At 37.7% G+C, this 25275-nt stretch overlaps 1 protein-coding gene across 7 annotated transcripts in view; it reads left to right on the top strand.

Moving 5' to 3' along the window:
• LOC122840878 (piezo-type mechanosensitive ion channel component 2) overlaps positions 1-25275 on the top strand; it is a 131796-nt gene that overhangs the window by 19045 nt on the left and 87476 nt on the right. For all 7 annotated transcript variants that reach the window (XM_044133657.1, XM_044133654.1, XM_044133656.1 and 4 more), the window contains exons 2-3: positions 11742-11837; positions 19886-20011. In XM_044133657.1, the coding sequence (XP_043989592.1) occupies positions 11742-11837; positions 19886-20011 (222 nt within the window). The remainder of the gene's footprint in view (positions 1-11741; positions 11838-19885; positions 20012-25275) is intronic.

Here is a 25275-nt window from a genome sequence, read left to right as displayed (position 1 = left end):
TCACTAAGGCCACGCCCCCTCAGAACAGGAAGTGTCATGTTTTACTGGGAATGGTCACTATCTTACACCTTTGAACTAATCAACTTGAAACTTTTTCCATAGAAAGAAAACATGTTGCTGTATTGAAGATTCCAGCCCCGACCGGCTTGGATGGAGCAGGTGGGCGTGGCGGCGTGCCAAAGTGACCTCTAACGCCGCTGTCATTCGTTTGGCTCTGATTTCCACAGTTTTGGGCCGAGCTGTTCCAAACTCACTAGGATGGATCTTTATCCACCCCCTGAAAGAAATCCATAATAAAATTTGGTGGGCGTGGCCTAATGTATTTATGGCGCTGGCTAGAAAATTTTAAATGATCAGCCCCAAGCCATTGTTTAAGCTAGAATTACCAAACTTGGTACATATGTGTATCTTTTCAGGACGAACAAAAAAGTCTCTTGAAGCCATATTCTAAATTCAACGGATTTTCTGTAATTTTAGATTTTTTAGAAAAAAAAATGTTATTCCCATTACGTCCTCTTGGTGTCACTGTTACTCCACACATGAATAAGGCGAGAATTACACAGTATGAGAGAGGTGCTGTAATGGCGATATTAACCACTTGGTGTCACTATCACGCCATACATGACTATGTGTACATTTTTACCACTGCAATTCCCAAAGATGCATCTGTGTATTTTGTAGTTCCACAGTTACGTTGTTTTCGATACTTCTGCTGGCTCGTTGGGATAAAAATAGCCTCCACGGATAACATTAACGATCAATCCTTCCTTAATCCCGTCTGCATGTGCGTTTTTATTATGTAAGTATACATTTCCATCTCCTATATTTGCGTTTATATCACTTATTAGCACTAGAGAACTGAATATGACGGTTGACAGTCAAGCTAACGCAGCTAAGCTATCGAAGTGCACCGAAGCATGCATGATTTAACGGAGAGAGCAGCGCCTGCAGCTGTACGGCTGCTTATTAATTTTCCCTGAAGTAAAAAAAGAAAAGAAGAATTTCTGATATTTTTATTTTTGAATCATCTTTATAATTAAGAAAATTGTGGAAACATTGTTTCAAAACATCTTGTACGTAGCGCATGCCAAAGCTTAAATCTTATTTCTCAGTTCGGTTTTCGCACGCCCCCACCCCTCCTCCCCCTCCGCCGCCCACATATACGTAGCAATGGCTGGCTCGTTGGGATAAAAATAGCCTCCACGGATAACATTCACGATCAATCAAGCCGTCATGATATGTGTGCAGTTCGATCTTTACAACGCACGCACGCACAAATCCCCCCGTCCCCCGAAGTGAATATGACGGTTGACAGTCAAGCTAACGTAGCTAAGCTGTCGGACCTAACGAATAGGAGACAGATGTCATGGGTATTAGCGGTGAGATGTCCTGTTGTTGCATTCCAACTTATCAACGTGTTTGCTGCAGAGATGTGGATTCTGGTGAGTCTGATATGCTAAACAATTTCTTGCTCATTTAATGGAAGCCACATTATTTTGTTTGAACCATACATGGGCTGCACACTCAAAGCTGTGGAGTTTAGTACTTTCAAAATATCCTTACAGTTAAAAGTTTGCCTGGCAAACCTATTAAACGATATTACCTCAAAGGTGTTGACAGGAAGTGAATTTTATTTATTAGACAATAAAATAAACTGGTCCAAAAAACGTGAAAATAGCCACGAATGAACGTGTCCGTAGTTGCCAAGAATTATCATGGCAACTTAACGCCACTATAATAATTAATATTGAGATAAGTTTCACAAATCTGTGCAGCAATCTGAGCTGTGGAATTGCAGGAGGATCGCTGAGCTTTGATATTAAACGCAGGGCCGTAACGCAGAACCTGGAGGCGGTGGGTGGGGGGCTTTAAATATGACGGTTGACAGTCAAGCTAACGTAGCTAAGCTGTCGGACATAACGAATAGGAGACAGATGTCATGGGTATTAGCGGTGAGATGTCCTGTTGTTGCATTCCAACTTATCAACGTGTTTGCTGCAGAGATGTGGATTCTGGTGAGTCTGATATGCTAAACAATTTCTTGCTCATTTAATGGAAGCCACATTATTTTGTTTGAACCGTACATGGGCTGCACACTCAAAGCTGTGGAGTTTAGTACTTTCAAAATATCCTTACAGTTAAAAGTTTGCCTGGCAAACCTATTAAACGATATTACCTCAAAGGTGTTGACAGGAAGTGAATTTTATTTATTAGACAATAAAATAAACTGGTCCAAAAAAGGTGAAAACAGCCACGAATGAACGTGTCCGTAGTTGCTAAGAATTATAATGGAAACTTAACGGCACTATAATTATTAATATTGAGATAAGTGTCACAAATATGAGCAGGAGGAGCGCTGAGCTATGATATTAAACGCAGGGTCAGAACGCAGAACCTGGAGGCGGGGTGGGTGTGGGGCTTTAAAGTAATTCTTAGAGTTTTCCACACAGCAGTGGACCACATAAATTACTCACGTTTTTATTTTTTGGACAATCTCCTCTTCAGTTCAACCTTATCAGTGGATACACATTGTTGATGTTACCATTATAAAATAGCTTACAATTAAGAATTGGCAAAGCTCAATGTGATTTTCACAGTAGACGGAGCTCAGAGGAACCAAACTTTCAGTGATTAATCGTCATGTGGTCAAATGATGACATCACTAAGGTTAAACTGTCACACTTAAAGTAAATATTTGTTGTATTTAACATATTTCAGGTAAGAAGTGAACATGTAATGAAATTGATCCTGTCCTCCAATTTTATGTAATTGAACATTACAGCTAACAAATGTGATGATAATGTGAGGTAATACATTTTATGATTTTTTTTTATATACAGTATATTTTTTAAATATAAAATTACTTAAATAATAATAAAGGGGTCAGATGTAATAAAGATGAATGTGCTTCATCTATACTCTCTAGTAGAACAATTTCACCTTGATTTTGAGTTAATGGGCCACACGATTTGGAAGCTATTGTAGAAATCATATTATTTAATATTAAAATTATTTATCCAACCATCTTCTTACAGCAGGGGTGTCAAACTCCAGTCCTCAAGGGCAGCTGTCCAGCAACTTTAAGATGACATCTGTCAACGCTGGCTGAACAGTGTGGGCGTACAATTGCAAATGTCAGACCCTCGCCATATTCATACGATTGTCTTTAAATCACACATGGATGATCCGATTGGCACCAAACTTGAAATGTAAGACCTGTGGTAACCTTTAAAGAGCTCAAATGTTTTGAAATGTAATTTGACTCCACTGCGCCCCCTAGGTTAATCCATCAGCTATATCTCCGCCGTAAATGGACCGATCTGCGCCAGATTTTTTGTGAGTCGTCGGGGAGCGCTGCCGAACGCATTCGCAAGGTGTGTCGCCTGGCGGGCGATCGGGCGGGAAGGTTCGACGGCTCCCCGCTGGCGGCGGGCGCGGCTCTGGAAACGGCGCGAGAGCTTCCGCGGCGGCTGGAACTCCGCGGTGGCCGGTGAGCCGGAGCAGCGCTTGCTGCGAGGGCCGCACGAGGCTGCTTGCAGCTTTAATTTCTTCTTATTTTTTCTCATTCGTTCCTTTCTTCTTCTTGTCATTTTTTTCTTTCTTGACACCAAATGTTAGATGTTTTTCTTCTTTTGTTTCTTTTTCTTCAGTCCTTTACTGCTTACATTAAAAAATAAATTCTGGTTTTGGATTGGACCAAACTCTTTGAACTGAACTTTAAAGACAGCCACTGTCAGATTTTATGTGCAGATGAACCATTTGGTGTGGAATGCTCTTTATTACTTGTAGATTCCTGCGTTATCCCCGTCCCCTGTTTGCACTGGCACCAGATCACCTTATCTTCCAACCTTATGTGTTCGTTTTTCATGCATGTAGGCTTCTTCTCCTAACAACTCTTGATCCCAACTCTAAATGCAACTTCACTTTGGATTTGTATGTGTTTAGGTTTTGTGTTTCAGTAAGAATAGCTTCAACTCCAGAGGACAAAATTCAGAATTGAATGGGAATTTTTTTTTACTGTAATCTGATGTCTGAAAGAAACTAGTTTATTTTCATACTCGGTGTAAAAATCCTCAGATGTTGAGTCATAGCGCAAACGGCCAAATGGTCAGGAAGGCTGCGGTCAAGCGTCTGCAAGGCCTTTAAATACAGTCCTACATCAGAAACAATAAACAGAATGGATGCAAACATCTTTAGATTTGTAACTATAAGCAGATGGGCAGCGATGACGTTGTGTTTAATACCACATTTATTAAAAACGTGCAGGGCGGAGGACAGAAGGCTATTGGACAAAAGAAAAAAGTGTCTCACTCTCTCCTTTAGCATTCCAGCTAGAAAATCTCGACTTTCCGCCGGTAAAAAAGATACAAAAGGGATCTGATGAACAATCATTAAGTGGTTCCTCTGTGTGGCATCTCATGCCGTCTTGTGCAACTGAAACCAATCTCGGAGATAATCTGCAGATGTTTGCGACTTGTAAAAACATTGCACCCCTCCTCCTGCCATTTATCAAACTTTTGTTAGTTTTCCTTCGGCTTGTATCTGAGCGTGGAGAAAAGCAGGAGGTGCTCTTACTTCGGCACCAAGGGAAAAGCCGGAGCCAAGTCAAATGTCAATGAATGGCTCCATTGACTGCGCAAAAATAAATAAAAGCACCATTTTCAGCAGTTAAGTGTAATTTTTCAGTAGTTCGGCTCGACTTCGACGATAACTCGTGCGGCCGACTTGGTTGTAAACTCCGAGCTTGTTGATATAACGGCAAAGACGAATTTCAGGAGGTCAGACTGAGTGTCCACATGCTACACAGAGTCGCTGTGTGCTGCCTTCCTCACCGCCTGACCTAAAAAACGTTCAAAGGCTTGTCGCTGCTTATGCCATATTTTCTGCTTGCTTTGAGGTTTAACCTGTAATTGAAACCATGATTTTGTGCCAGTGTGCGGCTTGAGTCATTCAGGGAGAAGAAGAAAAAAATATGTTTGTGGTGTGGTAGATTCTGCAAGTGTTAATTGACACTCAATGAGGAGATGTGAGCTGTTTAACTGGTAAAAACCTGCGGTCAGCACAGATGGGAGCTGGACTCAGGAAATGAGGTGGATTGAGGATCAATACATCAATTAATGCTTTTTAGAAGCCATGTTTGCTCTAAGGTGTTTTAACTTTCATCACAGAGACTAAAAGACGTCCTTTATGCGTCTGTTTGTACAGTATAATGTGCAGGGGTCCAAATTTAATCCAGAGCCAACATGCAACATTTGCTTTCATGCATGATTTGTTTTTGTTTTAGAAGTCAGCGCAGCGTGGCGACACCGTAAACCATCTAATCGTTACACTGTTTTATGTAGCTATTAATCGAATCGCTTGGAGAGGAAATGATCTTCTGGCATTGCCTCGCTAAGCGTTTGACTCAAAAATGGGATTTTATGGGGATTAATAAAAATGTTCAGGTATAAACTTGGAATCGAAAATGTTGCACTGCAAAACCACAAAATCTTACCAAGTAATTTTGGTTTAGTTTCCAGTAGAAAGATCTTAGTACATTTAAAATAACGTACAAGTAGCTTTTCAGCAAGATATATGAACCTGTTGTAAATAAATTATTTCTTAATATTGATGTAAAAGTACCAGGTCCGCTGGCAAATTATTTCACTATAACAAGACATTTTCCCTTGCTACAAGTGAAATCATCATCCATCACAAGTGGATCTAGAACCTTTAAAAATCAGTGTTAAGTATTTATTGATCTAAAACGAGCTCCTTGCTGAAAAGCTACTTCAAGTTAGTTTAGTCTTATTCCAACTGTGCTAAGATTTTTCTACTAGAAACTAAACCAGAATTACTTGGTAGGATTTTGTGTTTTTGCAGTGTAAATCTTGGGCTTTGAGAGATTTTCAGTTTGGTTGAGGAAAATTTAAGCATTTCATTAATTTTGACAAAAATAACCAGATTATGTTCAGGTAAATTTGAGTACATCCAAGCTGTTTCTCAGTCAGACTTGGCGCTCTGCTTATTACATGAGTATTGATGTCGTGTTCTCTTTACACTGGGAAGTTGGATTTTTTTAGTTTCCAGTTGAAAACTAGAATATTCCCAAGAGTTGGAATTCTGACTTAAAATGTCAAATCCTGTTTATTTTCAAAATGGCCAAAGGACAAAGACTGAAACTAATTATTAGCACTTCTGATGTTTTGTATCTTATTAAACTGATGGTGGGAACATGTTTTTGTGTATAAATGCTTAAAATGGAGATTAATTTATTTAATTACACGTAGTTTTCCGAAACAAAAGAAATTTCTAAACCTACCGTATTTGGACTTTCCACCTGAACACTTTCAACTTGAGAGTAGCTTTACTCTTAGCTGTAAAAAAAAAAAAAAAAAAAAGAACAAAATCATGAATTAAAGGTACTTTTGCCCCACAAATTGATCTTTAAAAAACTGTTATTGCAAAATTAATCCTTGGCCATTGACTTCCTACACAATTTTGCTCGATTCTCATCTCTGCTCTCTGGGATTTCTCCCATTTACTTGGATTGCATCAAGTAGAATTTCAGTCGGTGAATAGAAGGAGAAGCTGTGAACGATGTCGTTGATTTTCTGCATCGTTTTGGAATTGTAGACTGCTTGTAGTTTTAGCAATAACAGTGCAGTAAGAGAAAACCTTAACGACGGGGTAAAATCCACGCCTCCATGAAGCAATCGCTTGCGTTTGCTTTGGAAAAGTAGAGTAATGCAAACAAGTCTGCAACAAATCACATCATAGAACATCAGTTTGTTTCTTAAGGATGACATTTGTTATGACCTGGAGCTGCATAAATAAAAATAATTGACTTAAACTGGCTGCAGTGGCTACAGACTCCACCTAGCTTACCTGACGTGTAGCTTTAATCGTCAGGTATTTATTTTCCTTCTGCAGAAATCTTAGATCATCTCTTGTGTTTCATTGGGGGGGAACCAAAACAAACATTCTTAGATCATCTCCTTGGCCAATAAACATTTAAACCACCTTTCTTTTTTCACCCAGTTGTCCCAAACATACGGCTGCTTCTTTTCAATCCACTTCAGCCCTGATTGTTTTCTGTTTAGGTGTTTTTTTGTATTTCTGAACCTAAATCACATTTGTTTCAGTTTATTTCTTACATTTTGGCTCCTGTTTCTGCCCATTCATCTTAGTTGTGCCTTTTTATTATTATTTTCCTCAAACATTGCTGTGAGTTTTTTTATTCCAACACTTTGACGTCTTTCTTATTCCACCAGGATGGTTCACGTTTTGTTTTGCTCCAAATTGTGGACTCAGCTGACTTGTTCTGCCGCCCTTCATATTGATTGTAATAATCATTCCCATCTCTGTGGCTCTCTGTTTCTGTCAAACGTCTAGGTCCAATGCACACTAAAATCTGAAAGCACTTTAACTAGGCCAATTTGCATATTTGCAAACTGATTGTTTTAGAAATACAAAGTGCAGAGTGATTTTATGTTTTGTCTCCACAGACTGATCAAACAAACATTATGTGTAATTACTTAAATTAATATAATTCCTTTTCCTTTTTTAGCCAATTATTTTACAATCCAGAATGTTTACCTGTTAGATAATATAGTTGGTAATACATTTCTTTTGTTTTTCTGCTGCAAACTGTATTGTGGATGAAGTGCATCCAAAATCCAACTGAATGCCAACAACCTCTACTCGCTAATTGAAGTATCATCTTTTCTGATTTACCTTGGGGATAGTTTTAAAATTACAGCACTAAGAAAAACAATTCCACTTTTTGAAAAATGTGTCGATAAAAAACAAGGTATTCATATTTCTTAATGGAAATAGGTAATTGGTTAAAATCTTTTGTTTTTCCTGGTACTTCTGCATACAGAAAGCCTTGTTAAGCTTTAATTGGTGGTTTTTAATTCCTGCAGGGCTTCGTGTGTGTGTGTGTGTGTGTGTGTGTGTGTGTGTGTGTGTGTGTGTGTGTGTGTGTGTGTCTGTGGGTGTTTTGACCTTTCACTGCTTTGATCTTTTACAACCCACTACCACATTGATCCGGTGTAGAAAACGAGTGAGCAAATAAATTTAAAACTGTAAAATCTCTATTTGTAAAAGTTTTTATTAGCTATTCGGACTTTGACATTTTCTCCTTTGGTCACAAATGTTTGATACATTGATATGCACAACAATTTATATCTAAGTTACAAATGTGTATTTTAATCCATTCAGTAAATATTAAACCTTAATCTTGACAATTATATATATTTTCTCTCCTATAGAGTTTTACATTCAACCTCACAAATGTGTTAATTTCATTTAAGTGTTAAAACCATGACTCGTTTGATGTGCACAGATCAGGTTTCATATATCCATGAATCCAGTTACATTTTCACTCAAATGTTCCTGAAACTCAACCACACGCTCTTAAATTCACTCCTGCCATTAAATATTTGCCTTGTGGAAGCCGTTTCATAAAATAACTCATGGTTACACATCTGTAAAACATAATCCTGTGCTTCTTTTGTTGATTTTTAAATTCATGCATGCCGTTTTTCCCCCCTGCATAAACATAAATACAAGGTTTTAGACGAGTTGCTGATTGTGGTTGGCTTGTTTTTGTTTTCCTTCTGGGAGAATAATCGGTCCAGATGGGGCCAAAGGCTCAGGCAACGACGGATCAAACAATAATTAGGTCAATTTGAATCTTTTATTGATACAACAATTTCTTTTTTTATTGACAACAAACGGCTGCCTCGGTCTTGCCAATCAGTTTTGTTGAGTTTATGTGATACATTTATTGCTTTTATTGGGCTAAATTCTCTCGATATTTCCAAGTCAAGCTCTCATTTTGGATGTATGTTAAATGTTTCTACACAAATACTTTTTTGAGTTGATCTGGGAATTTTCCAGTTTTTAAACTCTCCTGGTTTTAGCAACATGTTTTTATTCTTCCTGTTTTGACAGCAGTTTGTGCTCATCCATGCTGCGTTCAGGTACAACTGGGGCGTTCAGGTACAACTGGGGCGTTCAGCTGTCGAAACATCAAAATAACAACAAATTAATTCATAAGGTCTTTTTCACAAATAAATGCAGTTTTATTTAAAATATGTAAACATTAACATTGACTGTTTCCATGTGTTATATTGTTGTATAATGTATTCATGCCTGATTAAACTTTAATTTACTGAGAAACATCGAACCAAATCTCAGTTCTGGACTTACCACTTTATTACATTCTAGTACATAATAAAAATTTATTTAATTTAAAAAATTTAAAAAAACGTTTGCTCTGACTGAAGTAAAAGAAATGACATGTATTCTATTTGTCTTGGAAGCATGGTTTTATTCCTGAATCCTTGATGAAGGTTCTTTTACTTCCTGTGATTAAACACAAAGCTGGTAAAATTGGCAGTTTTGATAATTACAGACCTATAGCCCTAGCTAATACACTGTCTAAAGTCTTTGAACTTATTCTTCTGCCAAAATTTGCAAAGATAGTAATGTCTACTGAAAATCAATTTGGGTTCAAGCCCAAACATGGCACTGATATGTGTATATATGGCCTAAAAGAATTACTGAAAAATTATAATTCTTATAATTATAATAATTCTACAGTTTTTCTGTGTTTTTTAGACGCCACTAAGGCTTTTGATCGTGTTAATCATAGAAAACTATTTTTAATATTGTGCCAAGTTGGTGTACCTAAGGATATAGTAAGATGTCTGTCCTACTGGTATGCTAATCAAACTATGCAAGTGAAATGGGACAACTGTGTGTCTGCATCCTTTCATGTCAGCAATGGAGTCAGACAAGGAAGCATTTTATCTCCTATTTTGTTTAACTTTTATATGAATGATCTTTCTAAGCAGCTAAACCTGTGTAGAACCGGCTGCATGGTTATTAATAATACTATTATTAATCATTTAATGTATGCTGATGACCTAGTGGTTTTTAGCCCAAGTTCAGCCGGTCTTCAGGAGCTGCTTAATGTCTGTTCAGCATATGGTGAGTTACATGATGTTAAGTTCAATCCTTCAAAAAGCACCATCTTGATCTGTCGCACTAAGGAGGACAAAAATAGACTATTTCCAAATTTCAAACTGTCTGGGTCTTTATTGAAAGTCTCAACTGAAGTGAAATATCTTGGTCATATGTTGACAGATTGTCTGTCTGATGATGAGGACATTTACCGACAGGTTCGAACGTTATACGCTCAGGCAAATATTCTTGTCCGTAAATTTGGATTCTGTTCGGATGAAGTGAAACTGAACTTGTTTAGATCATATTGTACATCACTGTATACTGCACATTTGTGGTGCAATTTTAACAAAGCCAGTCTTCAAAGATTGAAGGTGGCTTACAATGATGCACTTAGACTTTTGTTAAATAAACCCAGATGGTCCAGTGCCAGTGAACTGTTTGTATCTGCCCGAGTCAGCACTTTGATGGCTGTCTTGAGAAAACTTATGTATAGATTTATTTGTCGCTTAAATGAGTCTAATAATAAAATTATACTGCTGTTGGCAAATGTGAAATATAGTGCAATAAAGTATTCATCTGTACTCTGGAGACATTGGTATGATTGCCTTTTGTAACGCTAGAAGTCATGTGTTTGTATTGTTTATTTTTTGTATTTTTTTTATTCTTTTATTGTCTTTGTTTTCTCTTTGTATGTAATCTGGACTCTGAGTCTGTAATAAAATCTATCTCTTTATCTATCAACCCGTGGTTTTGTGTAATGTTATACCTTGAATAATTACAAAAAATTACAAATTATATATAATAACAAACTTCAACCAACCTGAGACGTTTTGCCTCCTTACTTATTTCTCAAATTTTTGGTTTTTAAGTTGAATCTTTGCAACCAAATTAATTTGAATATTGGAAAATAGATTACCTGGATGAAAATACAGTTTTGATCCAGGCGTTTCTTCATATCGAAACTATTCTTTCCAAATCTACATCTGACCTGTCAAACATATTGAACTTATGAAATGTGGCATTTTTTCACTTGTCTGGTTTGTTTTTGTTTGTTTTTATGCCACTGTATATGGAAGGCTGTAAATATGAAGTCAGAAATATTTAAATATGATAATGATAACACATAAAATTACTATTCTATTTCTGAACGTTTTCATAGTGGAAGGAAAAATGTGTAAAAGGGTAACTTTCTGTCAAATAGGGTGATTAAGAAAAAATCTAAGAAAATGTATTTGTTTTAGAAGAGGAAACAAAACTTCAATACAGCACTGTAAAGTTTAAATAAGGTCAGCAACAATAAAGACATAAAACTGGTGCAAATTCTGGTCAAAGAAGCACTTTTACAGAATATTAATCTGCCAAAGAAAGAATATTGACTTCAATATCCACACAAACATGCGGTATCTGTGCAGAGTAAAAACATGGACAGGATTTGTAGTTGTGTTGACAATAATTAAAATCTTGCTGGTTAATTGAATTGTGTCAGATTCCTTTAAATTAAAATATTCATTTCATACAAACCAAATCTTTTAGAGATCAGAAAGATGCAAATACAACTCCAGGAAATCTCCTGAGATCCAGGAACGAATTGGAGATAATTTAGCTTCAAAAGCAAACATAAGGTCCTGAGTTTTGTGGCTTCTTGTCGTCTTTTTTTTAGATGAGATGAAAAGCCTTGTGTGTCTTTGGAGTGGTCCTCTAAAAGGTTTTGTTGTTTTATTACCACAACCAACTTTTCTTTATTCTGATCTAATTCTCTGCGTTTGTTTTGCTCTGCTCGACAGCTTGCCTCTTCAGGTACAATGTCCTGTCCCTCGTCTACCTCATCTATCTCCTGCTTCTTCCGCTCTTCCCAGAGCCGACAAGCACAACAATGCAAGGTAAGATGTGCTTTTCATTTCTGCTTCAGGCTTTGAGGTTTTCACCGAGTTTATAAAGGTCACTTGTTACAGGTTAGGATAGATCTATTCAGCTTCTGTGCTTCACAAATCTGGAATAAACGTCAAGAAAACTGCAAAATGGCTCATTGATTAACATATTTTATGTGTTGGTGGTTTTGATGATTGACAAAATATAATGTTTGTTACTGATTTCTTAATTGATGACTGTATTATGCTTTTATTACGTTTTATTTGTGTGTTTTTGTGATCTTTAAACTGCTGAAGTGTGCTGTACAAACAGACTTCACTTGAAACATTTTAGTTTCTTTCTTTTGCACAAAATCATTCTTAGATAATGAGATTTAATTATGGTCAGCGCTTTCAGCTTTTTTGGGCCTTTTGTCACTTTAAATCCAAATTAGCTGCTGCTCCGCTTTGGTTGCTTGGAGTTCCGATGCAGTTGCTAGGTAACGGGGGAGTTCCGCTGGAGTTGCTAGGTAACGGGGGAGCTCCGCTGGAGTTGCTAGGTAACGGGGGAGTTCCGCTGGAGTTGCTAGGTAACGGGGGAGTTCCGCTGGAGTTGCTAGGTAACGGGGGAGTTCCGCTGGAGTTGCTAGGTAACGGGGGAGTTCCGCTGGAGTTGCTAGGTAACGGGGGAGTTCCGCTGGAGTTGCTAGGTAACGGGGGAGTTCCGCTGGAGTTGCTAGGTAACGGGGGAGTTCCGCTGGAGTTGCTAGGTAACGGGGCAGCTCCTCTTGAATGAGATTTAACAATCTGGAGGTTTTTCAAATGGCTTATTTTCTCAACACCATGAAACATGAACTTATTGCCAAAACCCAGATGTGTGGTGACTTTGAAAGCTTGGGTTGTTTTTTTAGAAGCAGTTGAGACCCAAAATGGAAGTACAGAAACATACAAAATGTGAATTTTGCATGATAGGTCCCCTTTAAATGTTTAGCTTTGGTGTGAATGTTGTCCTCTGTAACACGAACCAGCCCTTTCCTGCAGGAGACGTGAGTTTCCCTGTGATGAGGTTGGATTTGGCACACGGTTTAGCCCCGTGAAATGTAATATTGGTGAGTCCAGGCACGAGTCCATCTGTAATAACAAAAACGATCCGCTGTCAGGCAGATCTCAGATAAAACGCTTCGATCCGTCAGTTCAAGATCTGAAGTCTGCTTGATGAAAACGGACACTTCAGGCTCTCTCCTTCTTCTATTTAGTTTTATTTAGCAACTCTAATAAATGTGTAAGTTTAAAGAGCACAATTAGTTAATTCAGTCCATGTGAAGGTTTGATCCTAAACTTTTTGCTCTTTAAGCTACATCAACCTTTCAGGGCTGCAGGTATTCATCGGCTGCAGAAGTATGAATCACAATGGACTAATGCGGTTTTTGTGAAGTGACGGAGGTGACTGTTCTCCTCACAGATGATAAATGTGGGATTGCAGCCGCTGGCCCTCCACCGCGAAGTACTAAACAGCACACCTCCCAGACCTCCACAGCAATAACACGGGTTTCTGGAGGAGACCGCATGCAGTGTTTAATAATACATAAAACCATATTGGCGGAGGCGGAGGGAGCAGCATCCAGTCCGAAGTTCGTCTCCACGTCTCCAGCTGAAATAACAGGCAGGAAGTAAAGGAAGGAAGAGAAACGGGAGAAAGTGGACCACTCACAACCTCATCAATAATTAAAGAGAAAAGGCTTCTAGTAAAGCTGGATGCTCACCTGTCTAATAGCTGTTGACTTCAAGAGTAGCTGAACATAAACACCAGTAGTCATATAGTCAGTTTATAGTAATTTGGTTTGGTTTTATTTTAGAAAAAAATTTTTATTTTATTGTCCCACAGTTGGGGGAAATGAAGATGTAACAGCAGCAAGGAATGTAGGTTTACACAAAGACCAAAAACTGTTAAAAGTATATAAATACACAAACCAAATTAACTGGTGTTTCTTTGTTTTCTTATAAAACTAAAATAGAAAAGCTTAACTATTGACAGATTTAAATAAGGATGGATTTTAAAAACTTATCCAGAGTTTTGTGAAAAGCCAAGCCACAAAGAAGAAGTCACTCAGAAAAAGACAGTGTTGTAAAACTAATATAAATATTCTGTGTCATACAATAAAAAACATAATCTTTTGTTTTCTATTCAGCATGATTAGCCTGAGGAAGACTACCTTTCCCCTCTGTGTATTTTTGTTAGACGTATTTATTGTCAAAGTGATCTACCTGCCTGGTCCAGATCTCAAAAACAGCAGCAGTAAAACACCCAGAGCGTTGTAAAGCGTGACATACTGATCGGGTTCAGCCGGTCCGGACTTGTATCCCATCTGTCTGTGGCTCAGCTGTCTGTCATCAGGGACGGCCCGCAGGATGACAGACGGGAGGAAGGTACAGCAAACAGGACCACAGACGGGGAAACACTTCTGACTGGAAACGGCTGTGATGTCAGCCTTGCACAATGAACTCGGGATTTTAGCTAAATATTTGTTTTTGAAAACAATAATCTCTTGTTATAATCCCCACAGATTAAAGGCTTTTTTTTTTGTAGTTTTGAAGCTACACATGGCTTATTTGTGGTTTTTATTTCTGTGGGAGTTATGGTTTTCTTTTCTGTCAAATTGCTATGGAGCTAAACTGATGCCATAATAGTGGGGTCAAAAAATTTTTCATCTTGGATTAAATCATTGAAACTATTGTTAGAACAAACAAAAAAAAGTTGAAAAAATTAATTTCTTCCATTTCAACTATCATTCACTCCTTGAAAATATCCTAAAACTATACATTCTGTTTGCAGTAGACCTATCATGCAAAATTCACTTTTCTACCTTTTTTATACTTCCATTTCTACTGCTTCTGTAAACAGTGTTTAAAAATGCTCATAAGTTGTTTTTTTGGGCAGTAAGTTAATGTATTTTGCTGTCTGGAAAATTAGCCTTTTTAAGAACCTTCCAATTGTTAAGTCACACTGTGCTGTTATCCATCAACTCCAACCGACGCCATCCCGTTACCTAGCAACCCAAGTGGAGCTCCAGAAAGTTTGTTCATTTGATTTTACCTCTGCATGTGCTGTACAATGGCTGCTGGAAAAGAATAATGTTTAGTTGTTGACTTAACCGTCCAGAAGTCACTTGCTACATTCTTGTTGGTTGTGCGGGAGGCTCTACTAATGGTTTTTAAAGATGTACAGTCGTATAACTGCAAATCTGTTTGCCCTCATTTTCACATGAGAGTGTAAACGTTGAATTGGCGGGTGTGTGCAGCAGCAGCTTTATTGGATTTAAAGTGACGGAGACCCTAAAACAGTTAATTCTGAAAGGAGTTCAAAATAGGCAGAACTGAGCAAACTAAATTATCTTTACATAAGGAAATATCATAATCTAAGGATGATTTTATTCAAAAGATGTAATGAACATGTTTTGTAAAGTTCATAGACCTAAACTGACCTGTAAATAGATCATCTTTGAACAAACTTTAAGGCACCAATTTAGCTCCATAAATCTCACCAGAACAGAGCAGTCACAGGATCCCATCCATAGACTGCAATATTAGCTGAAATGTCAGGATTTGGAAATTCATATCTTCTGGTTTTTTTCCAGAACCAATTGTGGTTTTCAAGGAGTGGCTGTTTGTTCATACATTTAAATCCTGAGTGATTTTCGCTTGTCTCTACTGTTGATGTGGGCTCAGTATTTTAAGTCTGGCATTTGAAAGACTAAACCAAAAAAAAAAAATTTATACAATAGCATGATTACAAAATAAATAAAGGCAGAAGAAGAGACACATTTCCAAATATATGTATATCAGCATAAAATGTATGAAACTAATGCCACATGAAACATCATACATTACCTCAAATATCACAGAAATTCCTTACAAATATTCCTAAATTAGTATCACATTGCAAAACCCTCTGACAAAAACAATCACAAACTCCTGGAGGAACAGCTGTTCATATTTTAACAGTTTAAAGCTTCTTATCAACAGATTCTGGCACAACCGGCCCTTTAAGAACATTCAGATTTTTGGTATGGCCCAAAGTGAAACTGAGTTTGACACCCCTGATATATATAGTATTTTTTTTTAACCTTCAATCAATCAGTCGATCAATCAATCACGTACATTGTGAGCACATTTCAGCTACACAGCAGTTCCAAATTGCTTTACATCATAAAAACACACAAAAAAGGAACAACTGGCCCAGAAGATGTAAAATAACATTTAAAAGACGAAGCTTGTGTATCAACAAGAGGTCTCACTCCACCATAAATTGTAGGTGTGTTTCTGTGTTTCATACATTTTTGGTTAAAACTTGTTCGCTCTTCATTATGTGAAGTTACTGGCAGTGGGTAAAGTGTCTGGAAATGTTGCTCAAGTAAGAGTAGCAATAGTTTACACTTCATAATAATATTACTCAAGTAAAAGTAAAAGGTACAGTGTAGTAAAACAATTCCTATTTTTCCACAAACTTTGCTTCTAATTAGTGATTTCTAATTAGCTTTAAAATCCTTAGATTCGAAATCTACTGGATATTTGTTTTCCTATATTTTGGCTGTAACCAGCATGATAAAAAAAAAAAGTAAGAGTTGAAGACACAGCCCACTCTGTTTCAATTATTTTGGCATTTAAGTGAATTTAATGCTGTGTTTTGATGGTCTGTTTCATTTCGCCTGCCGATCCTAAAGGACGAGCAGCAGTCAAATCTGCTGGGTTAATTTAAACCAAATGTTTGGCTTGAATAATTCATTAAATGTAAAATTGTCCTTTAAAAAGCCACAACAGTGCAGTTTGCCCTCCAGGATGTGTCAGTTTCTGAGGCTTTAGAGACAACTTGTTTGGATATTAACTCTAGTTTTAACTGTTATTTGACTTCAAGGTATTTAATTCTGATTGGAGAGGAACAAAATGTGAACTATTACTCTAATACACTTAAGCCGTCCATGAGACATCATGTGCCTTGTTAAATGAACACCAACATGACTGATTCACTAAGAGAAGCTTTCCCGTATATATTTTGATAAATATTTTATGTTTTTGTGGATTTATTGTGTTTATGCTTACCCCAGGTTTGCTTTTTAAATCTCGTTCGTTACACTTTTCTGACTTTAACAACACTTTTTTCTCCACTTTGCTAAGCCTGGCGCAGAATTTTTAATTCGAGACAAATTACATTAAAAACCTGTTTATTTCCCTGAAGACTGTGGTGTTATATTAGGATTGAGTGCTGTCAACTGAAGCGGTTCCCAGTGTGTTGACGGCGAAGGAGCAGCTATAAAATCTGAACAATGGTTCTGTTAGGAAGCTTATAAAACGTTTTCTCAGGGGAAACCAGAGCGCCGGACACAAGCTGCCTCCACAGAACCAAAACTGTTCTGGAGCTGCCAGGAAAGACGGAGCAGAAATGAGCCCCGAGGCGCTGGAGCGGATTTAGAAATCGACAGAGACTCACAGATTTCACATTTACAAGATTTGGTTTCACTGGTTTCACTGGTTTCATCAAATATGATGGAAATCAGAAACAAAATGGGAAAATGGCATCCATCCATCCTTTCATCCATCCATCCATCCATCCTTTTGTCCATCCATCCATCCATCCTTTTGTCCATCCACCCATCCATCCTTTCATCCATCCATCCATCCATCCATCCTTTCGTCATCCATCCATCCATCCATCCTTTCGTCATCCATCCATCCTTTCGTCATCCATCCATCCATCCATCCTTTCGTCATCCATCCATCCTTTCGTCCACCCATCCATCCATCCATCCTTTCCTCCATCCATCCATCCATCCATCCTTTCATCATCCGTCCATCCATCCTTTCGTCCATCCATCCATCTATTCGTCCATCCATCCTTTCGTCCATCCATCCATCTATTCGTCCATCCATCCTTTCGTCCATCCATCTATTCGTCCATCCATCCATCCATCCTTTCGCCCATCCATCCATCCATCCATCCATCCATCCATCCATCCATCCATCCATCCATCCATCCTTTCGTCCATCCATCCATCCTTACGTCCGTCCATCCATCCTTTCGTCCGTCCATCCATCCTTTCGTCCGTCCATCCATCCGTCCATCCATCCATTCATCCATCCATCCATTCGTCCATCCATCCGTCCATCCATCCATTCATCCATCCATCCATTCGTCCATCCATCCGTCCATTCATCCATCCTTTCGTCCACCCATCCGTCCATCCATCCATCCTTTCGTCCACCCATCCGTCCATCCATCCATCCTTTCGTCCACCCATCCGTCCATCCATCCATCCTTTCGTCCACCCATCCGTCCATCCATCCATCCATCCTTTCGTCCACCCATTCGTCCATCCATCCATCCTTTCGTTCATCCATCCACCCAACCATCCTTTCATCCACCCATCCATCCTTTCGTCCATCCATCATCTATCCATCCATCCTTTAGTCATCCATCCATCCATCCTTTCGTTCATCCATCCATCCATCCATCCATCCTTTCATCATCCATCCATCCTTTCATCATCCATCCATCCTTTCGTCATCCATCCATCCATCCCTCAGTACCTCTGAACTCTGTAAATGTGATTTTGGGAAGTTTTTCTGTAGGTTTGTAGAGTTGGAGTGTTTCTGGAAGCTGTGTGCTCAGCGGTAGAGCCTCCATTTACTCAGGATGTTGCACAGCAGCACAGTAAAACTCCGCCATGCGGATGCTGTAAACTTAATGAGAAGAAAACGGTGCCACGTTATTAACCGCTGGATCGCACAGAGCAGATATGTACGATCATCTAATCAGGGCAAGTCATCAACTCAAACAGAATCCTGAACCTTCTCTAGAATTATCAAAAAAATACGAACATAAATGAACGTTTCGTTTAGTTTCAACGGCTCTCTGCTTGGGAATTATCCAGAAATTATCCCAAATACCTTTAGGTGCACCATAAAGCAGCCATGTGTTGAGCAGCTGTGGCGGCTCCCTCCCCCCAGGTTCTTTACCTGCAGTAATCAGGGAAGAAACAAATTCATTCAACACATTTACACTGCAGAAATACAGAATCTTATTAAGTATTTTTGGTCTAGTCTCTAGTGGAAATGTCTTGTTACACTTGAAATGGGACAAAACTGACTTGCAGGTAACTTTTCAGCAAGATATAAAAGCTTGTTTTAAGTCAATAAATGTTTAATATTGAGGAAAAAATACAAGTTCCTTTGGCAGATTATTTGGGGAAAATGTCTTGTTATAAGAGAAATTGTCTTCCATTGTAGTTGGTACTTTTTCCATCAATTATTTTTTCATAAGTAATTCCTTACAAGTTACTTGCAAGTTATCTTTGACTCAATTCAAGCGTATTAAGTTATTTGCACTAGAAACTAGACAAAAATGCTTGTTAAGTAACTTAGCAGCAAGAAATGAAGCTTGTTTTCAGTCAATAATTTATCAATACTGAGTTTTAAAAAGTTCTGGTTCCCCTGTTATTCCATTCATAACACGGGGAAACCATCTTGTTATAAGTGAAATAATCTACCAGTGGTTCTAGTACTTTCTAAATTAATATTAAGAAATTATTGATTTAAAACAAGCTTTTATATCTCGCTGAAGTTACTTGAAAGTTAGTTCAAGTAAACTAAGGTTTACTTGACAGATTTGCATTAGAAACTGCACAATAAATGCTTTTTCAATCGTGGTTTTTACAGTGTAGGTGTTTAAAAACCAAACCTCAAGCGGTGACATCAGTCGCCAAATCAGTGGGGAATAAAAGCCGGTTCTGCTTCTCTGACAATGAATCAGAGACGTAAAGGCCTTGCGGTCCAGCAGAATGTTTATTTAGGTTTCTGTCAGTCGTGCCAGCTTTTTGCCAGGATATGTTCTGTGGTTATCTGTAAAATCCCTCCCAGTTGCCGCCGTCTCAATGTAAGGCACATTATATCAATAGAAACCAGCTGTTCGTTTTTAATGCATTCCTCAATAACTGCTGTCTAAAAACGGAGAAATACCAAGAAATTTTTTTTAAAGGAAACTCTTGCATGAACGTGTTGAACTCACTGTGCTGCTCCTTCCTGTTTAGGCCACACAGGGCGTCTGCTGCAGTGCCTCTGCTTCACCAGTATGTCCTTCCTGCTGCTGCACATCATCTATCAGATTACCGTCAACAGCCTCCTGGCCGGGAACTCCATCTCCTCCAACTTCAGCTGTGAGTACACTGCAGCCTTTGTGGTCGAAGCTTTAAGGCAGAGCGCCGCTGTGTGCGAAGGAACCGAAGCACTTTGAATAATCTGAGAACGTACCTGAGAGATGCACTGCAAAAACACAAAATCTTACCAAGTATTTTTGGTCTAATTTCAAGTGTAAATATCTTAGTTCACTTGAATTAAAACAAAACTAACTTTCAGCAAGATATAAGAGCTTGTTTTATTGTTTTAAGTCAATAAATTCTTAATATTGATGAAAAAGTACTATTTCCACTGGCACTTTTAAATAAAATGTCTTGTTATGAGTTAAATAAGCTTCCAGTTAAACTGGGTTTTTTTTAATCAATATCAACGCTGCAGAAGCACAAAATCTTATTCCTTCACTACAAAAAAACCCTGAAAGTATTTAATTTCCCTTTGGGATCAAAATCACAAAAATCTTACCAAGTGTTCTTTGCCTATTTTTAGTGTAAATATCTTAATACACTTGAATTAAGACAAAACTAACTTACAAGGAACTTTTCGTCAAAACATAGTAGCTTGTTTTAAGTCAGTTGTTCCTTAACATTAGTTTTAATAGACAGAATTTTTCCATTATAATCCGACATTTTCGCCATGTTAAAAGTAAAAAGTCTTTGGAACAAATACTTTTTCACCAACATTAAAGAATTATTGACTAAAAACGTGCTGAAAGGTTCTTCCTTTAGTTTTGTCTTAATTGAAGTGTTCTAAAATATTTGTGTTCAGTTCAATTCTCAAAGGGAAGTGAAATACTTTCAAGTACTTTTTTCAGTGAAGGAATTATTTTCTCTTAACAATCTCGCTGAAAAGTTGCTTGAAAGTTAGTTGTGTTTTATTTCAAGTGTAATAAGACATTTGCATTAGAAACCAGACAAAAATATTTGGTAAGATTTTGTGTTTTTGCAGTGTGGAGGTCCCTCCATTGCCCTTAAAACATCTTAGTTTGATAAAACTGCAGATTCGTCTGGTATTTACATTTTCCGAGAGTAACACAAAAGTACAGACGATGGTTTAATTCAGGCTGAACTGCCTCCAGATATTGGTGGTTTGTGCCCCTGAATGGTGCAGATCTGCAGCGTTTCTTCATGTCAGACATATGTGTCCCATTAATCCTGCAGGCTGGTTTCTGTTTGAACTCTGACCTCTGCAACTGAAGGTAGAGCTTTTTCATAGCCTGAAAAAAACTATTAATATTTTTTAGAAATATGCCCAATTCTTAAATATTTTTTGATTTTCTACAACTTTCTGTAGCTTTTGTTATAAAAGTGTTATTTACCACAACCTAAACCGTTTCTGAAGTTTTTGTATTATGCAGGTTGATTTAAAAACATACAAGTAACTTGCTTTCTAAAATGCTTTTGTAACATTTTGAAACTGATAACTGTTCCTGGAAAGTAACTGAGGTTATTGGTCATAACATCAATATTTACATAGGATATTGATCGGCCCATTTTCACGTTGGTGCATCCCTAATTTCTTTTGTTGGTTGTAATTGTTTGCTTCTTCAGGATTTCTTGTTTGTGCCTTTTTTTTCTTCTTTTGTTTGTATGTTTTGGAGTTAGCATCATTCATGTGTTTGTTGCGTCTTTTTGTCATTTGTTACAGATTTAAAATTTATAACACAGCCAATTAAATTAACATTTTATAATTTATTTGGAAACATTCATTTATGAGAAGCTAAATGTTTTTCAAAAGAGCTAAGTGAAAAATTAGCTCCTCTTTTAGCGGGTTAGTGCAACTATGCCCACCACTAATTTAATCATCAGTTTTTCTGAAACTTAAAATTTACTTTCTGGAATTTACAAGTTGCTTCTCTTACAGATTATTTTAAATGTTACTGTCTAAGAAAACAAGTGATACTTTCTGAATCTTCTTGCATATTCCTTCTGGAGCGTACAGGTCATCAGTTACTGGTCTCCTGGAGTTCAAATAGTTTTTCCTTTGCTTGCAGTGTTTCGCAACCCTTCCCTGAATTTGATTAACTCCCTTGAACCATACGGTGACGTAAAACCAAAAATGTTGCTAGCAGAATGAGCTACTCATCCACTGTTGGAAAGGTGTTAATATCTGGCTTCTGGGCTCCTCCAGAGACGTGGTATCAAGGTTTAAAATTTGAATGCGTCTAGACGGGGACAGAGCCTGACCTTGTGCTCTAATGACTTCTTCCTTTTAATGAGAGGCACTTGCTTTGCTCGGTTGAGTCTCGGCCAACTCAGAGCGCAGAATGAACCTTATCACCTCAGGCGGAGACACAGAGCCGTTCAGAGACCAGAGGCTAAATATGCTCTTTATTACCAGATTCTCAAGGGCAGTGAAACGTTTTTGTTTCTGCACATCATAAATTCTGTCTACTTTATCTCACTTTGCAATATTCATTTAATGACCTCATATTTTATCTCATGCTCAGGTGTTAGTTCTACTTTTGTCTTGCCAGTGCACAGAGTTATTTTATGAGGATATTCAAGTTGTTTTTGGGTAATTATGAGGCAGGATTTTGTTTCATTTTTGTCTCTTACTGTGAAATCATAAACACTGACTATAACTGAGGGAATTGGTTTGTAGTGCTTTAAATACATTTCAAATCAGTTAAATATATAATATTCAGTTAGGGTTGGACTGAAAAATGCATTACAATACAATCAGTTCATATCTGTTGATATTGATAATTCTCGATCTCCATAATTACTGATTAGCTTTTTGTTGTAAATGTCTGTAATGCTCTCAAACTGGTGACACAACCTTTCCTGTTTAATTAACAGATTTCACTCCATGTCATTGTGATTTTTTTTATTTTTAAGAAGGTATTGAGGTATTGTTGCAAAACCTCAAACTGCTGCTGCGCCAGTTACTCAACAGGTTGTTGCTAGGTAACCAAAGAGTGAGAGAGTCATTTGATTCCACCAACTGTGCTTAACTTTAATCAGAGTATAATTATTATCAACATAATTTTTTAAAATGGAAAATGTTAAATGCAACACAAAGTATTTGTCTTTTTATAACCAAGCTTTTATGGTGAGTAGAGTTTATTCAGAAACTTTTACTGAAAAGCCAACTTTGCTGCATACAAATTATAGAAAGCGTTTTTAAAGAATGTGACCCAAATCCTGTTCTTATACTGAGATTAAATTTGTTCAGTGAACCTCAAAGAAATTGAAAACTCGATGCTTTTCTCTTAGAGCAAAAATGAAAAATAATTGTGATGTTTTGGACTTTTTGGATGTTTTGATGTTTGACAAAATGCTTGGAACCTCCTGCATTAAGTGATTTCTTGTTTCTGCAGGTTTGGTATTAATCAGGTCAGTGTTTAACCTGAACATAAAAACATTTAGTAACATTTACAGTTTAACCAACATTATATTTATATGCAGCATGACCACCATGTTGAAGACTTTTCATTTGTAATCGGGGTAAAATTATTACATATTGTTACTACAATGGAAAATGTTAAATACAATGCTAAATATTTGTCATTTTATAACCAAGCTGTCATAATAAGTAGAACCACGTCTATCCAGAGACTATTATATTTATTTATGGCAGGTTATTTATTAGCTCCTAGTGCAGTGAAAAGTTTTTATTACCCAGATTTTCACTTTTTATTTTGCTTCTGAGGATTTAGACATTCTTGTTATGTTTTAAAGTGATCTTAAATAAAAATGACTTTCAGAAGATATTTTATAATTTTCTTTGGACTTGTACTACTTTTTTTTTTTTTAAGCAAAATTTTTTTTTTGTCTGATTTTCTTACCTCACCAAGAGAGCATAATGCTCCAAACGTGGGAAAAATATGAGAAAAGCAGAATTGTCAGGATTAAGATGGACTGAATCTGAAAATCATAACTATTAATTAAAACTGCATTTTATTGTTTTCATTGTTGCAGAAATGTAGCTTGTTCCAAACTACTTTTGTTCGGTTGTTTTTCTTGTAGAGAGAAAGGAAGTCTGATATTATGTGTGTACTATTTCTGACCAGATGCCTTATCTCAGATTTCTATATCTGGTATTTAGCCCTCCTGACACGCTTTTCCTTTTGGCAGCCGAGTATAAACAGGGAGTCCTCTTTCTCCGTGAAGTGCTCATTTCCCTCTGGAAAACCTAGTGGACTTCCTTTTGATTTTAGAGGCCAAAAACACCTCGAGATCTCTGAGCTGAGCTAAGCATGAACTAGAAAATCTCTCCTGGGAGAGCTAACATCTCCAGCTGTCAGGGCAGGTCAGGGAATGGTCACCAGATGAGCCGTAGCCAGCTTCCTGTGCAGCCGACTGTCATTCCTACGCGCTGACTTGATGGAGCCGCGTTTACAAACTGTTTGTGTTAGCCATGAACCAGGTGGGTGGAGTTTGTTGCAGGTCATGTTGACTTGTCACCTCTCTGACTTCCAATCATTTTCCTGCAATTGTCCAAAATGCTCTGTAGTCCTTAATGCTGATTCCCAGAAGTATGACATCTTAGGAGGTTAAATCAAGTCTTTAAGCTCATAGGGTTCATTCACACCAGACCTGTTTAGTCCACTTTAATCAAACTACTTTGTCCATAAACCCTGGTTCGTTTGGGGAGCTTTGAATGTGGAATCAAACTCTGTGAACCAAAAAACAACCAAACTCTGGTTCGCCTAAAAACCTTGGTCACAATTTGATTGAAGTGAATTCTGGTGCAGTTCGGATGCTTGTGTGAACGTAAAGCAGACCGGAGACCGCTCCAAAAGCAGGAAGTGGACTATAGCACAGGGGATTCTGGGTAAATACAGGCAAAACAAATGTGTGACTCTATTGTAAATGGGAGAAATGGCTTGTGGTCTTTTACCAAAGAGAAAAGAGAAATCCTACAACCGCAGAAATCTGCCGCTACTCCATTTTTGTGTACATTTTGTGAAGAAGGAAGTTTGCTTCAGTGTCTTCTTCAGAGGTTTTTGTGTCGTTTCTTTCAGTGGTTCTTGGTGCAGCGCCACCACAGGTGAGGAGTAGAACAGGTTTTTCAATTAGTTTAGCTCATTTGACAGTGCAGTGTGAAAGCGAACCACCACAGCTGAAAATGGTGTTGTCTCATTTGATAGGTAAACCTAGTTTGAAGGGGAACCAAAATTGCAACATGTCACATTTTGGGTAAGAACAAGTCAATTCTTCCACCAGCAGTAGATTCTTGTGTTTGTTTAGATTGTATTTACCCAGAATGCCCTGTGCTGCAGCCAACTTCCTGCTTTTGGAGTTGTCTCCAGTTCACTTGGTGTTCTCATATGCATTTGAAC

The sequence above is a fragment of the Gambusia affinis genome, linkage group LG12, assembly GCF_019740435.1.
Source record: "Gambusia affinis linkage group LG12, SWU_Gaff_1.0, whole genome shotgun sequence".
Lineage (NCBI taxonomy): Eukaryota > Metazoa > Chordata > Actinopteri > Cyprinodontiformes > Poeciliidae > Gambusia > Gambusia affinis.
This window is presented reverse-complemented; position numbering and strand designations above follow the sequence as displayed.